This window comes from Heptranchias perlo, chromosome 2 (genome assembly GCF_035084215.1).
Source record: "Heptranchias perlo isolate sHepPer1 chromosome 2, sHepPer1.hap1, whole genome shotgun sequence".
In the NCBI taxonomy this organism is placed as follows: Eukaryota; Metazoa; Chordata; class Chondrichthyes; order Hexanchiformes; family Hexanchidae; genus Heptranchias; species Heptranchias perlo.
The window spans coordinates 9014606-9034856 of NC_090326.1; the positions used below are offsets into that span (position 1 = coordinate 9014606).

The 20251-nt window shown below is 43.9% G+C and overlaps 1 protein-coding gene across 3 annotated transcripts in view; it reads left to right on the plus strand.

Annotated features, from left to right (window-relative positions):
* Positions 1-19241, plus strand: part of LOC137334994 (regulation of nuclear pre-mRNA domain-containing protein 1B-like) — a 68418-nt gene extending 49177 nt beyond the window's left edge. The window contains exons 7-8 of one of the 3 annotated variants that reach the window (XM_068000086.1): positions 16729-16973; positions 18866-19241. In XM_068000086.1, coding sequence (XP_067856187.1) covers positions 16729-16878 — 150 coding nt within the window. In that variant the 3' untranslated portion in view covers positions 16879-16973; positions 18866-19241. Of the gene's footprint in view, positions 1-16728; positions 16974-18865 lie in introns of those variants that run through there. The other 2 variants (XM_068000108.1, XM_068000102.1) reach the window with 2 other exon arrangements.
* Positions 19242-20251: the final 1010 nt, after the last annotated feature.

Below are 20251 nucleotides of genomic sequence, written 5' to 3' on the forward strand. Positions count from 1 at the left end.
GTTACATAATACAACAGATTGAGTAAAAAAAAACTTTGTGTGATTATGTATGCAACCATATTATGTATTTTTCCCCTCTATCCTTTATGTTTTTACAAAATTATTTAAATTTGCTCTGTCTATACGAATGTTAGGAATCTTACAACACCAGGTTATAGTCCAACAGTTTTATTTGAAAATCACAAGCTTTTGGAGGCTTTCTACTTCGTCAGGTGTGTGTGGGATTCCTTGAAATTTATCGCATTTCTAGACAGAGAACAATGCCTGGTGATTACAGATAATCTTTCCAACTGCCCCTTATCAAGGCAATCAAAGGAATTGAATAGTGTTCAGACAGAGAGACATTACATACAAGACTGCTGAATATACAAACGGCCAGAACCAAAGACAGAGAGAGAGAGAGAGAGAGAGAAACATCCAAAAGGAAGAGAAAGAGAGAGAATGACCAGTTGTATTAAAGAGCAGATAACTTTTTTTTCCGCTGGTGGGGTTACGTGTAGCGTGACATGAACCCAAGATCCCGGTTGAGGCCGTCCTCATGGGTGCGGAACTTGGCTATCAATTTCTGCTCGACGATTTTGCGTTGTCTTGTGTCTCGAAGGCCGCCTTGGAGAACGCTTACCCGAAGATTGGTGGCTGAATGTCCTTGACTGCTGAAGTGTTCCCCGACTGGGAGGGAACCCTCCTGTCTGGTGATTGTTGCGCGGTGTCCGTTCATCCGTTGTTGCAGTGTCTGCATGGTCTCGCCAATGTACCATGCTCTGGGGCATCATTTCCTGCAACGTATGAGGTAGACAACGTTGGCCAAGTCACAGGAGTATGAACCATGTACCTGGTGGGTGGTGTCCTCTCGTGTGATGGTGGTATCTGTGTCGATGATCTGGCATGTCTTGCAGAGGTTGCTGTGGCAGGGTTGTGTGGTGTCGTGGACGCTGTTCTCCTGAAAGCTGGGTAATTTGCTGCGAACGATGGTTTGTTTGAGGTTGAGTGGCTGTTTGAAGGCGAGTAGTGGAGGCGTGGGGATGGCCTTAGTGAGGTGTTCGTCATCATTGATGATATGTTGAAGGCTGCGGAGAACATGGCGTAGTTTCTCCGCTCCGGGGAAGTACTGGACGACGAAGGGTACTCTGTTGGTTGTGTCCCGTGTTTGTCTTCTGAGGAGGTCTATGCGATTTTTCGCTGTGGCCCGTCGGAACTGTCGATCGACGAGTCGAGCGTCATATCCCGTTCTTACGAGGGTGTCTTTCAGCGTCTGTAGGTGTCCATCGTGTTCCTCCTCGTCTGAGCAGATCCTGTGTATTCGCAGGGCCTGTCCATAGGGGATGGCCTCTTTGACGTGGTTATACGAATGTTATATGATCAGTGTTGTTTACGAACAATGCTGGACAGGAAAAGACCCTCTGGCCCATTCAGCCAGTCCCACACAATTGTGATACCTTGTTTAGTTTTCCTCATTCAATCTCCATGTATAAATGGGTTTTTGGAATCAACTCATGAGGAAAATCACGGGGCACCGTTCTTTTTGTGAGCAGGGAAAGTTTGCATTTAATTACCCTTCCTACACTCCTAGGGCTTATAGAGTTTTTCTTTTCCTTTCCTGGAAGTATGATTCATGGTACCTAACCCAAGTAGCCATTCTTCACTTGTTAGCTTAGACAGTGAATGTTGGCAGTTTGTTTCATCCAAGAGGGGGTGTGGCAACTGAGGCAAATCTTGCCGTCATCCAGAATCAATTTGTAGCAGGGACTACTAGGTAGGTGTCTAGAAGTAGGAACCTTCCTTTGCTCATTCCAAAATGCAGGCCAGTTGTAGTTCTCCTACTACTATCTCCAGTTGAGATCAGCTAACAAGGTTGACCAAGGATCAAGCCTGGAATCTTCCTTGTGCCTGTGGCTCTACTACTGCCTTTAAGGTGAACTCTCCTTCAAAGTTATTTTTTGGTTTGTCTCCAAATTTCTTGTGCTATTTTCTTTTACTGGGGACATCTTCAGTAGTGGCTTGCTGCTTCAATTGGATCCCTTTTAAAATTTGTTTCATGTGGCGTAGAACTTTCTCAGTGGTCCATACTTGCGACAACTATTGTTGTTATCTTCCAACATTGCAAATGTTTTCAAAGTTTGAAGTCTCTTACAGACTTGCCATGGAAGCTAGGTGAGACTGGCTTGTGAGCTGACTTCAAGAAAAGCAAAGCTTGGATCTTTCTCGGCCGAGAAAGGTATGAGGGTCCAGCTAAGCATAGAAGCATTCTTCACCTCCACGTGAGATAACGAATCAAGTATGGGCAGGGATCTTTTGCAAGACAGCTGCCGTTCCATGTCAGTTTGTAGAACCAGAGACAGTATTCGTGGTCTCCAGTCTCTATGCTGTGGCCTGCAGCACAGCTAACAAATCAACCCAGGAAGCAGATTTGGCCTTGAGGCTTCCTTTTCCTGAGTTCAGGTCGCTAATTGGCATACGGCTGATTTACTGATCTTCACTGGCCACGGCCTTCTCATCCAGCTGAAACCAAGGATACCAGGGCAGCAGGTGCCTTGCCTGCCAAGAGTAGCTTCCTGGTTTCCAGGCCCGGAACAAGTGGTTATCTTGCAGAAGGACAAACAAATTTTCCTATTTTTGTAGAAGTATGAAGAAATGTTCTATTTCAGGAGTTCCCTCAAGCCTCCGCCATGAGGCCTGGATAAGATACTGTCTCAGCACCAATCTTAATTAATAATTTTTATGCAAAACACACATCTAGGGAAACCTGTTCTGACTCTCTGTCGTCTTCCAAATATAGCCACTGCGTCGTCTGCCCAGGTTGAGTTAGTTACCACCTGAATTTCAGCTATTGCCAAAAATTAGGTGCAGACTGATGTGAACTGTATTGCCAAAGTAGTGAAGCTGCAACACCAATCAACCATTTGCTTTAGTTCCAGGAGTTAGGATAGTGACGTGCCATTTTGTGTGGTTGGAAAACTCTGGTTTCCTGCCCAATTTGCAGAAAGGGCTGACTGAGCTGTCCTTTTCAGGAAGCAGTAAATTTTAGGACTGGTTTGAAGCAACACTAGAGTGTTTTACTATCAGTGAAATTTATAAGCCATGTCAAAGATGTGGTTTAAAAAGTCTGTTTTGACAGACAGCATCAGACTAAGCCTTCCTCAGTTAGTATTCACACTTTTGGACTGGGAGATGGATTTGCCACAAATTAAGCCTCCCTACCAGGGCGGTCCACAGAGACCCAGGGGAAAAAAATCAAGACCCATCTGCAAGACAACAATTTGTACAGTTTACATGTTTTCATTGAATGTTGTCCTGCCTTAACAGCCCAGACTAACAAGAATTTTGGTGCTGCTGTGGCCTGAAGTTATCGAACCTCAGCACCAGTTTTGTGCATATTCCTTTTTTGTATGCGGGGATTGAATGAATGAAAAAGTTAAATTATGTACTCTAGGTACGGTCTTATTCTTCACACCAGTTGTAATAATGACTTCTTGGATGCAGCATAGGTTGCAGCAGCTTCTTTCTAAAGCAGTGTTGTCAAATAGAAGTTGCTGACTAACCAGAGGTGTGGCTGTGGCGACACCATTACAACCACGTGCACTAATTTCACTAGAAAACTCCTTACACAGAAACATTAGGAGCACGAGTCGGCCGTTCACCCCCACGAGCCTGTTCCGCCTTTCAATTAGATCAGTTGGACTGATCTGCATCTTAACTCCATTTACCCGCCTTGGTTCCGTAACCCTTAATACCTTTGCCTAACAAAAATTTAGCAACTGCCGTTCTAAAATTTTCAATTGACCCCACAGTCTTGACAGCTTTTTTGGGGAAGAGAGTTCCAGATTTCCACTCCCCCTGTGTGACGGAGTGCTTCCTGACGTCACCCCTCAACGGCCGAACTCTAATTTTAAGGTTATGCCCTCTTGTTCTGAACTCTCCACCAGAGGGAATAGTTTCTCTTTGTCTACCCTATCAAATCATTTAATCATCTTAAACACCTCAATTAGATCACCCCATAATCTTCTACACTCAAGGGAATATAAGTCTAGTCTACGCAACCTGTCCTGTTTAATCATTTTAGTCACAGTACCATTCTGGTGAATCTGGACTGCACCTCCTCCAAGGCCAGTATATCCTTCCTGAGGTGCGGTGCCCAGAACTGAATGCAGTTCTCTAAATGGGGTCTAATCAGAGTTCTGACCAGCTGTAACGTAACTTCTACCCCTTTGTATTTCAGCTCTCTTGAGATAAAGGCCAACATTCCATTAGCCTTTTACATTTTTTTTCATACCTGTCTACTAGTTATTAGTGATTTCTCTATTTGGATCCATAAATCTCTCTGCTCATCCACAGTTCCTAGCTTCTCACAATTTAGAAAATACACTGATCTATCTTTCTTGGCTCCAAAGTGGATGACCTCACACTTCCCCACATTGAAACTCTCTGCCACAGTTCTGCCCACTCACTTAATCTGTCAATGTCCCTTTGAACTTTCTGCTCCCATCTACACTATTTACTGTGCCACCTAATTTGGTGTCATCAGCAAACTTGGACATACGGCTCTCTGTTCCTTCATCCAAGTCATTTATAAATATAGGGAAAAGCTGAGGTCCCAGTACAGATCCCCGGGGACACCACTAGTCACATCCTGCCAATTTGCGCACATACCGATTATCCCTACTCTCCGTCTCCTATCTCCTAACCAATTCGCTATCCAAGCCAATAGGTTGCCTCCAATTCCATACGCTTTCATTTTTGTTAACAGTCTCCTATGTGGAACCTTGTCAAATGCCTTTTGGAAGTCCATATAAATAACATCCAAAGACACTTCCTTACCTGCCATGTTAGTTACCTTAAAAACTTCAACTAGGTTCATTAGACATGACTTGCCCTTTACAAATGCTGGCTTACTCTAATCAGCTCATATTTGTCCAAGTGCTCAGTCACCCTGTCCCTAACAACAGATTCTAGTAACTTTCCCACAGCTGACATTAGACTCTTAGGCCTATAATTTTCTAGTTTATCTCTTACTCTTCTTAAATAGAGGAGTGACATTGGCAATTTTTCAATCCAAGCGGACAGTTCCTGAATCGAAGATCATGACTAATGCATCAACAGTTTCCTCATTTACTTCTTTTAATACCCTTGGGTGAAAACCACTGGGTTCTGGAGATTTGCCCATCTTTAATAACATTAGTTTCTCCACCACCATGTTTTTACTTATATTGAATCTAGTTAGTTCTTCCCCTTGATTTATTTTTAGTTTTCCTTGTATTTCTGGTATTCTATCCTCATTCTCTACTGTGAAGACCGATACAAAGTATTTATTTGGTAAGTCTGCCATTTCCTGATTTCCGATTACAGTATCACCTGTATCTGACATTAAGGGACCCATATTACTCCTAGCCACCCTCTTTCTCTTAATGTATTTGTAACAACCTTTAATGTTGTCCTAGATATCCCTCTCAAGCTTTATCTTGTATTCCCTTTTTAAGGCTTTTACCACTTTCTTTGTATCCCTTTGCTGTTCTTTATATCTCTCCCAGTTCGTGGAATCTCTACTGTTCTTTGCACTCACATGATACAGGTAAATGTATTTCAGATATATATATTTACTTAACAAATATCTACCACCATTCAGTAACCAACAAAGTAAAACACAATGATCAAAAAAACACTCGCACTCTCTGCCTTTTGTCTTAACATTTTACCAACAAATGCGCCCAAAGTACATATGTATACGTTGTGCGAATGTGAGTATTGTGATCACATATCTATTACTCATTTTTTATTTACTAATCAGAAATCCAATTATCCACATGCGGCTAACATATTGGATAACACCGTTCTGGACCTCGCAAGCACCAGCAGTTTTCTTCCCAATTATGCTCTCTCCAGCACAAACCGCTGGACTAAGCTAACCCTTGAGTGTTTCAATTACCACAGAGGGACAAAAATCTCGAGATGTGGAAAAACCTCAATCTAAAAATAAAATCATCCGTGTCATGAACAAAATAATGCTATCACGAATGAACTAAATATTTTTAATTTTGCTGGTTTTTTTTTAGGCTAACTGCAACACTTTCCATATTCCTAATTAGGATTAGTGATTTATTAATGATGAGAAAACCAATACCTATTTTCACTAGCGGTAAAGTAATTTACAAATTGACATTACAAAGCATCTTCAACTAACTTTGCTTGAGCTATAAAAATATTGCATCAAAATAAATGTTTTCTCACAGTCAAAATCTCACAAAAGTGTAATTTCTAGGACTTGTATGCTTTTCATGGCCTGCTTCCGGATTCTGCGTATTCAGGAAGGCCCTACAAATTAATCTAAAATCTCAAAAGTTAGCAGAAACTCACTGCTAAAATTGTCGGCTTCATCAGGGACTTTACATTAAATGTACATCTGTAGCTACAAGTCAGTGAGACATGCCAGCTTATATCATCAATGTGGGAATGTTTGTGTGAACATCTGCAATTGTTTGAACCTCCTATTTACATGGGAAATAAGAGGACAAAGTAAGGAATATGAGCAAACAAGGAAAAGAGAATGCCTAAGAATATGACTTATTGAAGGCTGTTCTTGTAGATGTTAGAAAGATCCAAGATGTCGGCTTGACCTGCAAAATTTAGCACTAGTCTCATCGCTCATTTATCCCACAAAATTCCAAGAGATTAGAATCCAAATGTATCTTATTGCATTACTGCACCATAATTAGAATTGTAAGCAGTATTGATGAAAGCGCCAGAGGAGGAATGAAAATATTTAAATATCAAGCCTTTCCTAGCTTTGATCAATAATACTTTTTGTTAAATACGTGCATTACCTGCAAAATTGGTCTTTTCTGACGTGCAAAGATTGTGAGATTCGATCAAAAATTCCGTCAAGATATGCACCAACCCTGACATGATGAGAGACCTCGACTTGTGAGGCAATCGTGACTCGTGTAACTTTCTCGACATAAACTGTCTATTCAGTTTTATTGTGGAGAAATTTGGTCATATGTCATGGTTGACCATCACTACCTCTGTGTCACTTTTTGAGGAATTATTGAAAATCTTGTCGAAGCTCCACTATTAATTACCAATAAGAAACGATAGTGTCCACCTTTTGTCAACCTGCTGCTAATATCCAAATTCCGAATATAGTAGTGGAATTAAAAGAAAAACTACAAATGCTGGAATTAAAAGCAGAACATAGTAGGATTACAAAGCAGGTATATAAAAATAGCAAACATATTGATTAATAATTAATTTGAAAACCTAATTCAAGTCTAAATAGAATGGCAAAGTTCGTTTGATAAATAATATGATAAATATCTTCACTCAAAAAATACATAGAAGTTGCAACATGGAAACAGGCCTTTCTGCTCATCCAGTCCAAGACAACTTTACCATCCACACGAGCAAATCATCCTAATTCTGCGATACTCTTTCAATGAAATATGCACATGCTAAGCAGGTAATCCATCTGATAGTACAATTCAAAATATCATTTTAGTAGTGTACTTTATTGACATATAAGGGTTTATTGAGATAAACCTGGGGCTAGAATTGGGTCCGTGCGTAATGAAAACTTTTCAGTAGTCAACAGTTTTGTTGCCGCCCTCATTCCTACAAGAATCTCAAAAGCGAGTGCTGAACAGATGATTGTTAACCTGACCTATATAGTTTTGAAGAGAACCCTGAATATAATAACAACTTGCATTTATATAGCGCCTTTAACGTAGTAAAATATCTCAAGGCACTTTATACATAAGTTGTTAATATTCGCTCTGACATACTTTTTCTTATTCTCTCCTACAAGTCTATTGAACTCAGCTCTAAAATAAAAACAGAAAATGCTGGAGAAGCTCAGCAAGTGAGGCAGCATCTGTGGAGAAAGAAACAGAGATAACGTTTCGTTAATTCTGTTTCTCTCCCCACAGATGCTGCCTCACTTGCTGAGCTTCTGTAGCATTTTCTGTTTTTATTTCAGATCTCCAGCATCCGCGGTATTTTGCTTTTGAACTCAGCTCTAAAAGTCTACAATCAGAATGCTGAGTTTTCAGGATAACTGGCCCTCAAGCAACTATTTAATATGTATTTATTCAGCAGGGAAATGGGATTAGAATAGATCGCTCCATTTGAAGAATTAGCACCTGAGTTGAATGTCTTCCTGTGTTGTAATTTTTATGAATCTATGAATGGGCTTCGTGTCAGATTTTTAAGTCAGGAAACATGTCTGTCTCAGTCACTGAGAGAGAAAAAGTCTTGCAGGCATATTCTGAAAAGAATCTAGCCTATTCTGAATTTATGGAAGTCCATGTGTTAGCGTATGAGGAAATAGCGCACGTGTGCAGAATAAACCAGTTCTTTTGTGGATGGAACTGATGCACTGAAGGTGATTTTCAGCTGCCAGCTGCCTACAACAGGGGGCGGGCAGAGTAAAATTCGGGGGGCGGTGGGGGGGGGCACCTTGGATACCTCTTTGACGTCCAAGGCCTGCCTCGTTCAATTTTCAGCAAGGCCATTAAATGGGCACCCAGCACTCCCGCCTAAAACAGGCAGGAGGCCATTTCAATATGCAAGTCGGGTTAGCCGCCAGTTGTTGGACCCCAGTTGCAATTGTCATGTATAAACAGGCAGGCCGCGGGGCTGTGAAGGCTAGGGTGGGGTTGCCAGTCTTCCTGGAATGGGACATTTCCCCCGGGCACTGCTGCTAGCAACCTGCTGAAGCAGCGGCCCACTGCTCCGTGACATCACTGGCTTTTGCTGCAGAGAAGTCTCTGCCTTGGTGACGTCACCACCCTGCTGCCGCAGGGAGCCGGCCGAGCTTAGGGGTGACCGGAAACAGGAGCGGCTGGTGGAGAAACTGCTGGGAGTCTCGGGGGAGAGAGAGAGAGAGAGAGAGATAAAACTGGGAGTGGTGTGGGGCGGGGTGAACAGGGGGGCAGGGGATTGGAGCTCACGGCAGGAGAAGAGAGTGACGACGGACTGGGGTCAGAACTAAAGGGAGAAGGGACATGGGGCCGAAGATGGGGGATCGGGGAAAAGAGGGAGACTGCCGAATAGGGGTCGGGAGATGGGGGCTGGGGGAGCGATGGAGACCGGGAATGGGTGTCGGGGGATAGAGGGAGTCTGGAGGGTCGGTACACTGGGGCTCATGCAGGGGAGAGAGAGTGAGACTGGGGTCAGGCGATTGGGGCTCAGGCGGGGAGAGGGAGTGAGACTGGGGTCAGGTGATTGGGACACAGGCGGGGAGAGGGAGTGAGACTGGGGTCAGGAGATTGGGACACAGGCGGGGAGAGGGAGTGAGACTGGGGTCAGGAGATTGGGGCTCAGGCGGGGAGAGGGAGTGAGACTGGGGTCAGGAGATTGGGGCTCAGGCGGGGAGAGGGAGTGAGACTGGGGTCAGGTGATTGGGGCTCAGGCGGGGAGAGGGAGTGAGACTGGGGTCAGGAGATTGGGGCTCAGGCGGGGAGAGGGAGTGAGACTGGGGTCAGGTGATTGGGACACAGGCGGGGAGAGAGAGTGAGACTGGGGTCAGGAGATTGGGGCTCAGGCGGGGAGAGGGAGTGAGACTGGGGTCAGGAGATTGGGGCTCAGGCGGGGAGAGGGAGTGAGACTGGGGTCAGGAGATTGGGATACAGGCGGGGAGAGAGAGTGAGACTGGGGTCAGGAGATTGGGGCTCGGGCAGGGAGAGGGAGTGAGACTGGGGTCAGGAGATTGGGACACAGGCGGGGAGAGGGAGTGAGACTGGGGTCAGGAGATTAGGGCTCAGGCGGGGAGAGGGAGTGAGACTGGGGTCAGGAGATTGGGGCTCAGGCGGGGAGAGAGAGTGAGACTGGGAGGTCAGGAGATTGGGACACAGGCGGGGAGAGGGAGTGAGACTGGGGTCAGGAGATTGGGGCTCAGGCGGGGAGAGGGAGTGAGACTGGGGTCAGGAGATTGGGGCTCAGGCGGGGAGAGGGAGTGAGACTGGGGTCAGGAGATTGGGGCTCAGGCGGGGAGAGGGAGTGAGACTGGGGTCAGGAGATTGGGGCTCAGGCGGGGAGAGGGAGTGAGACTGGGGTCAGGAGATTGGGGCTCAGGCGGGGAGAGGGAGTGAGACTGGGGTCAGGAGATTGGGGCTCAGGCGGGGAGAGGGAGTGAGACTGGGGTCAGGAGATTGGGGCTCAGGCGGGGAGAGGGAGTGAGACTGGGGTCAGGAGATTGGGGCTCAGGCGGGGAGAGAGAGTGAGACTGGGGTCAGGAGATTGGGGCTCAGGCGGGGAGAGGGAGTGAGACTGGGGTCAGGAGATTGGGACACAGGCGGGGAGAGAGAGTGAGACTGGGAGGTCAGGAGATTGGGGCTCGGGCAGGGAGAGGGAGTGAGACTGGGAGGTCAGGAGATTGGGACACAGGCGGGGAGAGGGAGTGAGACTGGGAGGTCAGGAGATTGGGGCTCGGGCAGGGAGAGATGGAATGAGACTGGTGATTGGGAAATTGGGGCTCAGGCGGGGAGAGAAAGGGAGACTTGGGGGTTCAGGAGATTGGGACTCAGGAAGGGAGAGTGGGACTGGCATCAGGAGATTGGGGCTCGAGCAGGTAGAGATGGAATGAGACTGGGGGTCAGGAGATTGGGGCTCAGGCAGGGAGGGAGAGTGAAACTAGGGCTCAGGAGATTGTGGCTCAGGTAAGGGAGAGAGGGAGACGGGGTCAGGTGGGGAGAGGAAGTCTGGGGGTCTTAAGATTGGGGCTCAAGCGGAGTGGGAGACTGGGGGTCAAGCGATTGGGGCTCAGGTGAGGAGAGAGGGGGTCTGAGGGTCAGGAGATTGGTGCTCAGTTGGGGAGGGAGAGGGAGACTGTGTTTTGGGGGTCTTGGGATAGCGGTTCAGGAGAGAGGGAGACTCTGGAATGGGGGTCAGTAGATTGTGGTTCAATGGGGGAGGGAGGGAAACTGAAGTTCGGGTGATGGGAGCTCAGGGTTGAGAGAGGGACTAGGAAATTGGAGTTGGGGGAGAGAGGGAAACTGGGAATCAAGGATTAGGAATTGGGAAAGAGAGAGGGAGATTATGGAATGGAGTGGGGTGGTATCAAAGGTTCCTGCCACTTCTGGTTTCCCCTCTGCAAATCCCTCCCCCACCTTCGGTTCCCCTCTTCCCCAGCCTCGGTTTCCCTTCTTCTTTCCCTACCTGCTCACGAGTGGCCTCCTGGTTCTCCGAACCTCTCGCACAACAGCTTCCAATGCCAGCAAAGATACTCAACTACAGGGGACCCAACCTTTATAAGGTAAATGCAATAACATTTGTAGACGCCGTGTGATCAGATGTCACGTGATCAGATATCATATGTTCAGCTGCCATGTAATCAAATCTCCAGGAATACGTCCAACCAACTAGAGTTGGCAATCCTAGGCCAGGCCCAGTTGTACCAGACGATGAGCAGCCTAACTTTAAAGGGACCGCTGCACGCTGCTCAGGAAAAGATAAGTTTCTGGCTTTTTAAAAGATCTTTGCGGGGCCAGAAGTGGCCTTCGGGTAGATCCTACAGAAGGGTAGCATTGCCGTGGCCACAGGAGGAGCACTCCAGCTCCTCCTGGCTACACATTAAGATAAGCGAGAAACTTACCTGTTCTTCACCGGCCTCCGTAGGACCCTTTCAGGACCACTGGCTGGACCACTGGCTAGGCCACTAGGGAACTGCAAAAACTAGCCGGAGCTTGTGCGGGGCAAGCTCTGCCTAGTTGTTGACTAGTTTGTGAAAGGGGTCCTAGATTAGGCCCTCTATTAGCATATTCAAAGAGCCTAACGCCTATTATAGGCTCACGCCAGGGACACCTCCAGAGTGTCCAATGTGTTTTCGACACTGCGGGAGGTCAGCTCCCTAAATTGGACCCCTGTGCCTCTGTTTTTCCGCCCAGAAAATGGGCACAATGAGGTCCAAATTTGCCCCCTAATTTCTCAGCCATTTCTGCGTGCATGGTTGTATATTAAGCTTGCAATCTTAATATTAACTGCTTGGTTTACTTAGAAACATATAGTGTGATGGCTAGGATTAATTATTAACATTGTAGTACTGTGGAGAAATATTTAAGAGGGAACCTCACCATAAATATCCCTTTCAAAAATTAAATAATTCAGACAAATTTTAATTAGTTTTAAACAAAATATAATTAGCATCTTTTTGGTTTTCTGTTTTACTTATTTATTTCTGGGAGTGTAAATATTTTTCCATTACAGCAAGTTTTAATGGCATCTCAAAAACTGACTGGTGGTGTTGTTGAATCTAATAATTCAAGGGACCAGAGTTAATGTACTAGTTGGGATGATGAGGCTGCTGAAATACCTTGGGTTAATGGCTAATGGGGTAGAAATATCAAATTCCTTTCTCCACTATTTAACCTACTAACTAATTGGTGCTATCACATCCTTTAAAAGGGATTTTTTTTGTGACCATACTGGGGTTTCATGCTGCATCAAATTCCATATTTTATGCCATGGTTTTGAAAATGGAAGCTGAATTTCAAACCAAACTGCAAAAAATAGAGACAGGAGCCCAAATGTCTGCAAGGCACAGGCCAGGTTTATTGATCAGTAAATTGGCCAAGGTACAGAGCCTTTTTTTTTAGTGCTAATCAAATCATGCATGGTTAAAGCACTATAAGATATGTGAGGCCTAGATGAGGTGTGGACACTTGCTCCTTACTATGGAAAACAAACATCTCCTACTTTATTCAGAGACCTTTGGCCTGAACTATATACAGGAGACTTCTCTCAGTATTTTTAGTGCAGTTCAATTCTGAATGAATCATCTGGACTCTTTATCGGTTGCAATATGAATCACATCACTCATGTTTTTGGCTTTTTAAAAGATTTTTGTGGGGCCAGAGGTGGCCTTCGGGTAGTTCCTGCAGGAGGGGGCAATGAGTGGGGTCTGGCAAATGCCCAGAGCATTGCTGTGGATGCAGGAGGAGCATTGTTCCATTCAAAAGTCTTTCAAATTACTGGACTGTGTAGGAACAACATTTTAAGGAGCATATTTTAACCCCCTGCAGACAAATTCTATCTTTATTGATTTTTGTACTTTTAAGGGGGAATTTTAACTCTCGGGTGTCCCAGCTGCCCGGGAAGAGCTGGGAGAGGTTCGGTCCATTTCAACAACTGGGCTTCATCAACATAGACGCAGCAAGGTGAATATCAGGCAGTCCAGAAGCCACCAGGCTGGCACTTGGGTACGTGACCAGGTTGGGGGGTTTGGGAGAGTTTCGTGAATGCAGGAGGGTCGCAGTGGCCCAAACTTTGTGGGTCCCTGAGAAGCAGTTCTGCTTCTCATGGCCCCAGAAAAGTAATGTTTACACTTGCCTGTAAAGGCCTCCGCTTCTTGTCTGCCAGACGTTACTGATCGGAGTGTCTGTGGCGGACACTCCACCCGGTTGGCCATTAAAATGGCTTTGGGCCCTACATATGTCATATGACCGCGATCTGCTTGTATTCATAACCGTTCAGCAGGTGCCTCAATTACCCAAGAAAACAGCAGAGTTAAAATGGCTGTACTGCTTGCATTTTAAGTCCCATTCCAGGCAGAGGGAGTTAATATTCCCCCTTTAGTTTCTTACTGCTGCTGAGTTTTATCTTATGTGTAAATAAATTAGACTACAAGTTTTAGCCTGAATGTAATGGCCTGACAGATTGGTATTTCGGAGTAGAATGTGGTGGACATCGCTTTTAATTTGCACTGCAGTATAATATAGTTTGAGGCACAAGTTTCGATTCATGGGAGATGCAGTCTTTTTATGTAAGCTGTCTTTCTGCCATGAACTGAAGTTGAAAACGTTGGAACAAAGTCTGAACAGTAATAATTGTCTGGATGAAACTGTGTTTCACAAACCTCATTGGTTCGGATTGGTGTTGTTGTCGTTCTCATTGCATCCTTGAAAGGGATGCTGTTAAAATGAATAAGTGTTTAGCAAGCCTTATGTTTTGTTTGGAAAGGGAGAAGAGCTGAGTGTCATTTTCTGTACGATGACAACATGCACATACAACACAGTGACACCTTTTGATGATATTTCTTCCTTTATTCGATACTAGCGCATTTGCATTAGCATTTCAGTTAAAAAGCAAAGCAAAAACAAGCCGTTTAAGCATTTGTGTGATAACGCCACTTACAATAATTTCTACCTTAATGTACCTACCGTCTTTGACTACACTTCAAAATTAATCCATTAGCTGTGAAGTGCTTTGGGACATCTTGAGGATGTGAAAGGTGCCATATGAATGCAAGTTCTTTTTTTCACTACTTTTACTTGAGCTACCTAATGTTCCCCAACTCAGTAACGCCTCTCATCCAGTTCCTCCTCCCAAGTGAACAAAAAAATAGTTTTTTTTATAAGCAGAAGATATTAAACTTAATCACAATTTAATTTTTAGAAGAACTATTTACGGTGAAACTTTGTGTAAATTTATGTGTATTGGTTGACATTTTTGCTGTTGTTCCTTTACCCTTTCCCTGGCCTTGTATTTGTGGTGATATTTAGCCTCCTACTGTATACAATCTGACTTAACTTGGGTTTACCAGCCAACCACTCAGTACTGTTCCAGGTTCTTGATGTTTTTCCATAAATATATTATCACGTCCTTTAAACGGATACTCTTTTTTAATGAAGAAGTGTTTGTCAAGCTTTATTTTTTGTTTGGAAAGGCAGAAAAGCAATGCATTATTTTCATTTTAGTGATGTCACAAACAAGTAACACTAAGACATCTTTCATTATTTTCTTTCATTATTCCTTTCATTATTTCTTTATAAATGAATTTTCACTAACCCCATCAGGCATATATAGTAGATCAGGCTGTTGTCCTTTCACCTATGAGCCCTGGGTTTTAATTCAATCCAGACTGATGGAATGAAAGTCTCCTCTATCTAATGGCTAATAAGAACCTAAGTCAAGTGTCAGCTTCGTTCAGTGATAGAACTCTTGCCTCTGAGTTAGAACGTTGTGAGTTGAAGCCCCACTGCAGGACTTGAGCACATAATCTAGAGTGACACTTCAGTGCAGTACTGAGGGAGTGCTGCCCTCTCAGACGTGCTGACTTTCAAGAGAAGTGAAACCAATGTACTGACTGCTTGTTCTGACAAACGTAAAAGATCCCATGGCACTGTCTTGGAGAAGAGCAGGGAGTTCTTCCGGTGTCCTGGCAAACATTCATCCTTAAGCAAAGACCACCACAACAGATTAACTGGTCATTTATCTCACTGCTGTGGGCAGATTAGCTGCTCTGTTTTGCCTGCAGAACAAAAGTGGCCACAGTTCAGAAGTAACCATTGGCTGAGAAGCACCTTGGGATGTCCTGGTGATATGAAGGGGCCTATTCTTTCTTATGTCCAATGAGTTTGGGCACAAGCTCTAGAATTCAATGCTAGTTGGCACTAAATTGGCATTCTTGTTCAGAGGTGTCCCAACAATCCCTGTTGAAGCTACTGAAAGTGTCACACTGATACTGGAGAGGATGCTTTTATGAGATGCAGATACTAGCTATGAAAATCTTCCATTCTCCATCACTAATAGCCCTTTAGATGATCGGAAAATTCAGCCTAAATGTAACAAAATGCAAATATTTACTTTGAGTGACCATGTCACTTTAAAAAAGCCCATGGGATCCAAGGGAAAGTGGCTAGTTGGATCCAAAATTGGCTCAGTGGCAGGAAGCAAAGGGTAATGGTTGATGGGTGTTTTTGCAACTGGAAAGCTGTTTCTAGTGGGGTCCCACAAGGCTCAGTATTAGGTCCCTTGCTTTTTGTGGTGTATATTAATGTGGGGGGCTTGATCAAGAAGTTTGCAGATGATACAAAAATTGACCATGTGGTTGATAATGAGGAGGAAAGCTGCAGGAAGATATCAATGAACTGACCGGGTGGTCAGAAAAGTGGCAAATGGTATTCAATCCAGAGAAGTGTGAGGTAATGCATTTGGGGAGGGCAAACAAGGCAAGGGAATACACAATAAATGGGAGGATACTGAGAGGTGTAGAGGAACAGAGGGACCTTGGAGTGCATGTCCACAGATCCCTGAAGGTATCAGGACAGGTAGATAAGGTGGTTAAGAAGGCATATGGGATACTTTCCTTTATTAGCCGAGCCATAGAATATAAGAGCAGGGAGGTTATGCTAGAACTGTATAAAACATTGCTTCGGCCACAGCTTGAGTACTGTGTACAGTTCTGGTCACCACATTACAGGAAAGATGTGATTGCACTAGAGAGGGTACAGAGGAGATTTACGAGGATGTTGCCAGGGCTGGAGAATTTTAGCTATGAGAAAAGATTGGATAGGCTCGGGTTATTTTCTTTGGAACAAAGGAGGCTGAGGGAAGATTTAATTGAGGTGTATAAAATTATGACAGGACTAGATAGAGTCGATAGGAAGGACCTATTACCCTTAGCAGAGGGGTCAGTGACCAGGAGGCATAGATTTAAATTAATTGGTAGAAGGATTAGAGGGGAGCTGAGGAGAAATGTTTTCACCCGGAGGGTTGTGGGGGTCTGGAACTCACTGCCTGAAAGGGTGGTAGAGGCAGAAACCCTCAACTCATTTAAAAAGTACTTGGATGTGCCCTTGAAGTGCCGAAACCCACAGGGCTACGGACAAAGTGCTGGAAAGTGGGATTTAGCTGGATAGCTTTCTTTCAGCCGGCACGGACATGATGGGCCGAACGGCCTCCTTCTGTGCCTTAACTTTCTATGATTCTGTGATCCTATGTGCAACTTTCTCTGTTTCACAGGAATACAAGCGCAAACTAGCCAAGGTCACACAAGTGCGAAAAGAGCTCAAGTCCCACATCCAGAGCTTGCCAGATCTTTCCCAGCTTCCGAATGTGACGGGTGGCCTGGCCCCTTTGCCCTCCGCAGGGGATCTTTTCTCCGCTGATTGATATCTTGGATTCTTCTGCTTAAAGGACTTTTAAAAGGACATAAAGGAAGGAGTGCACAATTTTAAGAGCCCCCGTATTTTCTCTTGTTTTAAAAGGTCAGAAACTTATATTGCAGTAGTGTTATTTTTGTATGTCCACAGGGTTGGGGTGCTAGCAGCAGATGTGAATAAAATAAAGATATTTAAAGAGAGATCTACGTTTGCACACAGAGAACACTGACCATTTACCTGTACACAGTTTATGACTATTTGCAACTGTTTATTTGATGAGTAAGTGTGCCAGGAAAGTGTGGAATTGTGTCTTGCGAAAGTTACAGTATTTCAGTCATTTGAAAGACTTGTATTTGATTTGAAGCAGTGTGACCATATTGTTTATACAGTGGGTAGGCTGGTTAGCACATACATATCTTGAAAACATTATGGGTAAGTTGTTGCTGGTAGTTTAACAGACACCATTGGGATTAGCAGCTCATTTTGTGGAAACAGTAGCCAAGTATGTCTAGGAATACACATTGTAAAGCTATATTAATGAATGTTTATTCACATTATTACATTCACCCAACAGCCATTGCCCACCCCACCCTCCTCCAGCACCAAATCAAAGAAATTTAAAAAACATAAAATTGCTACTGGATTCCAATAGTTGAACCCTGAACCTAGTATAGGAGCTGTGCTACTCAAATGCAGAGCAGCAACGTAGACTTGTGTCATGGGCATGCACCATGAAATGGAGACAATCCGTGTACTGAATGGAATGAACCCCCTTTAATGTCCGATATTGTAGGTCAGCCTGCATCGCATGCTGCTTCCTGAGTTTAGTTGGAACTGCTGGGCTTTGCTGCTATGTATTGAATTTGAAAATAGTTGTAAACTACTGGACAGTGGAATATTGACACCACAACTGAAATACATGAAGCAATATTTTATTGAAATACATGGAGCAGAGTTTGAGCGAGCAAAGCCAGTACTTTATATGAAGCCTTAATTTTCTCCTTCCCAATTAGATAGTTAAACAAACGTAATGAAATTGCATTCTTCAAAGTTGCTTTTATTTGTACTTTTTTAAAAATGTGATTACCATTTGAGAAAAACTATTCAAAAAAGCACGACTTAGTGATGTTTAAATGCAATATTATGGGTCCTGAAGTAGTGTTGTCATGAATGTTGGTACTGGCAGTTTGGTTTTGTGATTTGTTTACTTAAAGGGTAATGACACTGGGCAGGAACATAAATAACTTTCAGTGTAAATTACTCAGCCCAGAAAGATTGCTCAAAAATATCTTCCTGCCTGAGAGAAAATGTTGCCGTTTCATTATTCAGAGAGCAACTTCTTGTTGGGTTTCACAGCCAGAATGTTCTTGCTGAAATTACATATATGGCTGCCATTCAATGGGGTGAGGGTGGGGGGGTATCAGTCCTGGGTATGAATATTGATGCTGAAATTCAAACTTTAAAAAAAAACTTCAGTACTAAAGATAAATCTATCTGAGGCAAGTACTTTAAATTGAAAGTACCTCCCCCACACTCACTTGGGTCTTGAAATCACACTGTGGGATAATTAATAAAAAATGAATGCTTAACATATTTGTCTGAAATTTCCCTCTGCTATTTTCTGGTGGCATTGACCCACCTATTTTAAATGGGTTAACGTGTCTACTTAAATAGTGAAGAGAGGAAATTCAGACAAACATCATAGTGTTCCCACAGAGTAATTTGTTGCCCTTTGAGCTATCCCATGCAATTACTGATTGATCTGTAAGATATTTGTATATACACATTAGATGATTATAGTCTTTCCAAATCTGGCAACTTTGTGTTACAAACATCTGTTCCAGGTCCTGTAAAAATTGTGCTTTAACCTTTTGTAAGCTGAATTTCTTTTGCATCATTCAAAAATATAGGTATGTTGTGAATTGTTATTCTTCAGACTTTTCTAATGCAACCTATTTCTGATGGAAGCATAAACAAAGTATCTGTGTACCTTTCAGTCAAGAAATGTGCGAGTGAAGAAATCCCTAGCAGAAAAGGAGACAAAAACGCATGAAAGAATGGTTTTGCTAACAAGATCAGCTTCCAGAAACAATATTGCTACTGTTCAAATGTCTTGTCCTGGAAAAGGATGAGAAACTTCTCGATGCAACTGATGGATGGGCTAGTCACTTGGTTTAAGTGTTTCTGGTATTTTGTCTCTCTCACTTTATTAAGGTTTCTCTACTGGTGCATCTCCATGCATTTCAAACTGTTCTGCAATGTATAATATTTATAGAATGGTAGAACTACAGATAATTTTATTTATAGTATTCCATGAATAAACTTTTAAAATAAAAGTGAGTGCCTTACAAGGTAAACTCTCTAAATGTAAAACTGATTTTCTGTAATACTTTATTTGTTTATAGAGAGAACAAATTTAAGGGAAATATATGCAAGTGTGCTGCAGTATGAAAACTAATTTATTTGGAAAATGTCAGTTTCTGTTGATAAGACAACTTAAGGAGCTTAATGTGAAGACATTTACTCTGATTAGTAGTGAACTTAATGGTGGTACTTACTTCCGGGTTTGGGACGCAAATGGGACTGTGGGGTTAGCCACGTCCTCTTGATCCTATTTAAATGTGGCCAAAAAGGGTTGTGAAAGGCCTTAAAAGAACTTGGGCGCAGGTAGCATGATGTGCTATTACCCCACGCCCAATGGCCCCTGCACAGGCAGGACTCAAGTTTCAGCCCACCCCAGGACTCACCTGCAATCAGCGTTCCATTCCAGGCCTTGCAGGTGGAATCATTGCAATTTGCACTTTCCACCACCAGGGGGAGCTCAATCTCTTAAAGGGAGGATGTTTCTTAGAAATCTCTTAAAGGTAGCTGGTACCTGTTACTTGCTAAAAATAACAGTCTACTGTCTACACGGAGTCTGAACGGAGATCAGACATCGCACACGTAAAACACAGATACAGGTCCCATCCCTATTTTTACACACTGATGAGTTATGTTAAAACATTGAAATAAAGGTTGCACACTACTAAATCCCACATCCTCCAATCTGCACAACAGACTTCACCAATCTGCCGATCTGAGTTGGTACCAGGCCTGTGAGAGTGCATGCACCAAGGTTCTCTGCTGATGCACTAGAGACCTTGGTGCAAGTGGTGGACAGAAGGAGGGACATCCTATATCTGCGGGGTTGAGGGGGGGGATGGGGGGACAAGAGGCCCTCCAGACATATATCCAAAAGGCAGCGGGGGACGAAGTCAATGCCAGGCGCACAGCATCATGAACATGGATGCAGTGCAGGAAGAAGTTCAATGCTTTGACATGAGTGGTCAAGGTGAGTGAGGTCAACTGTCAAGTGGCGTCTCCCACCAACTGCACCACACACT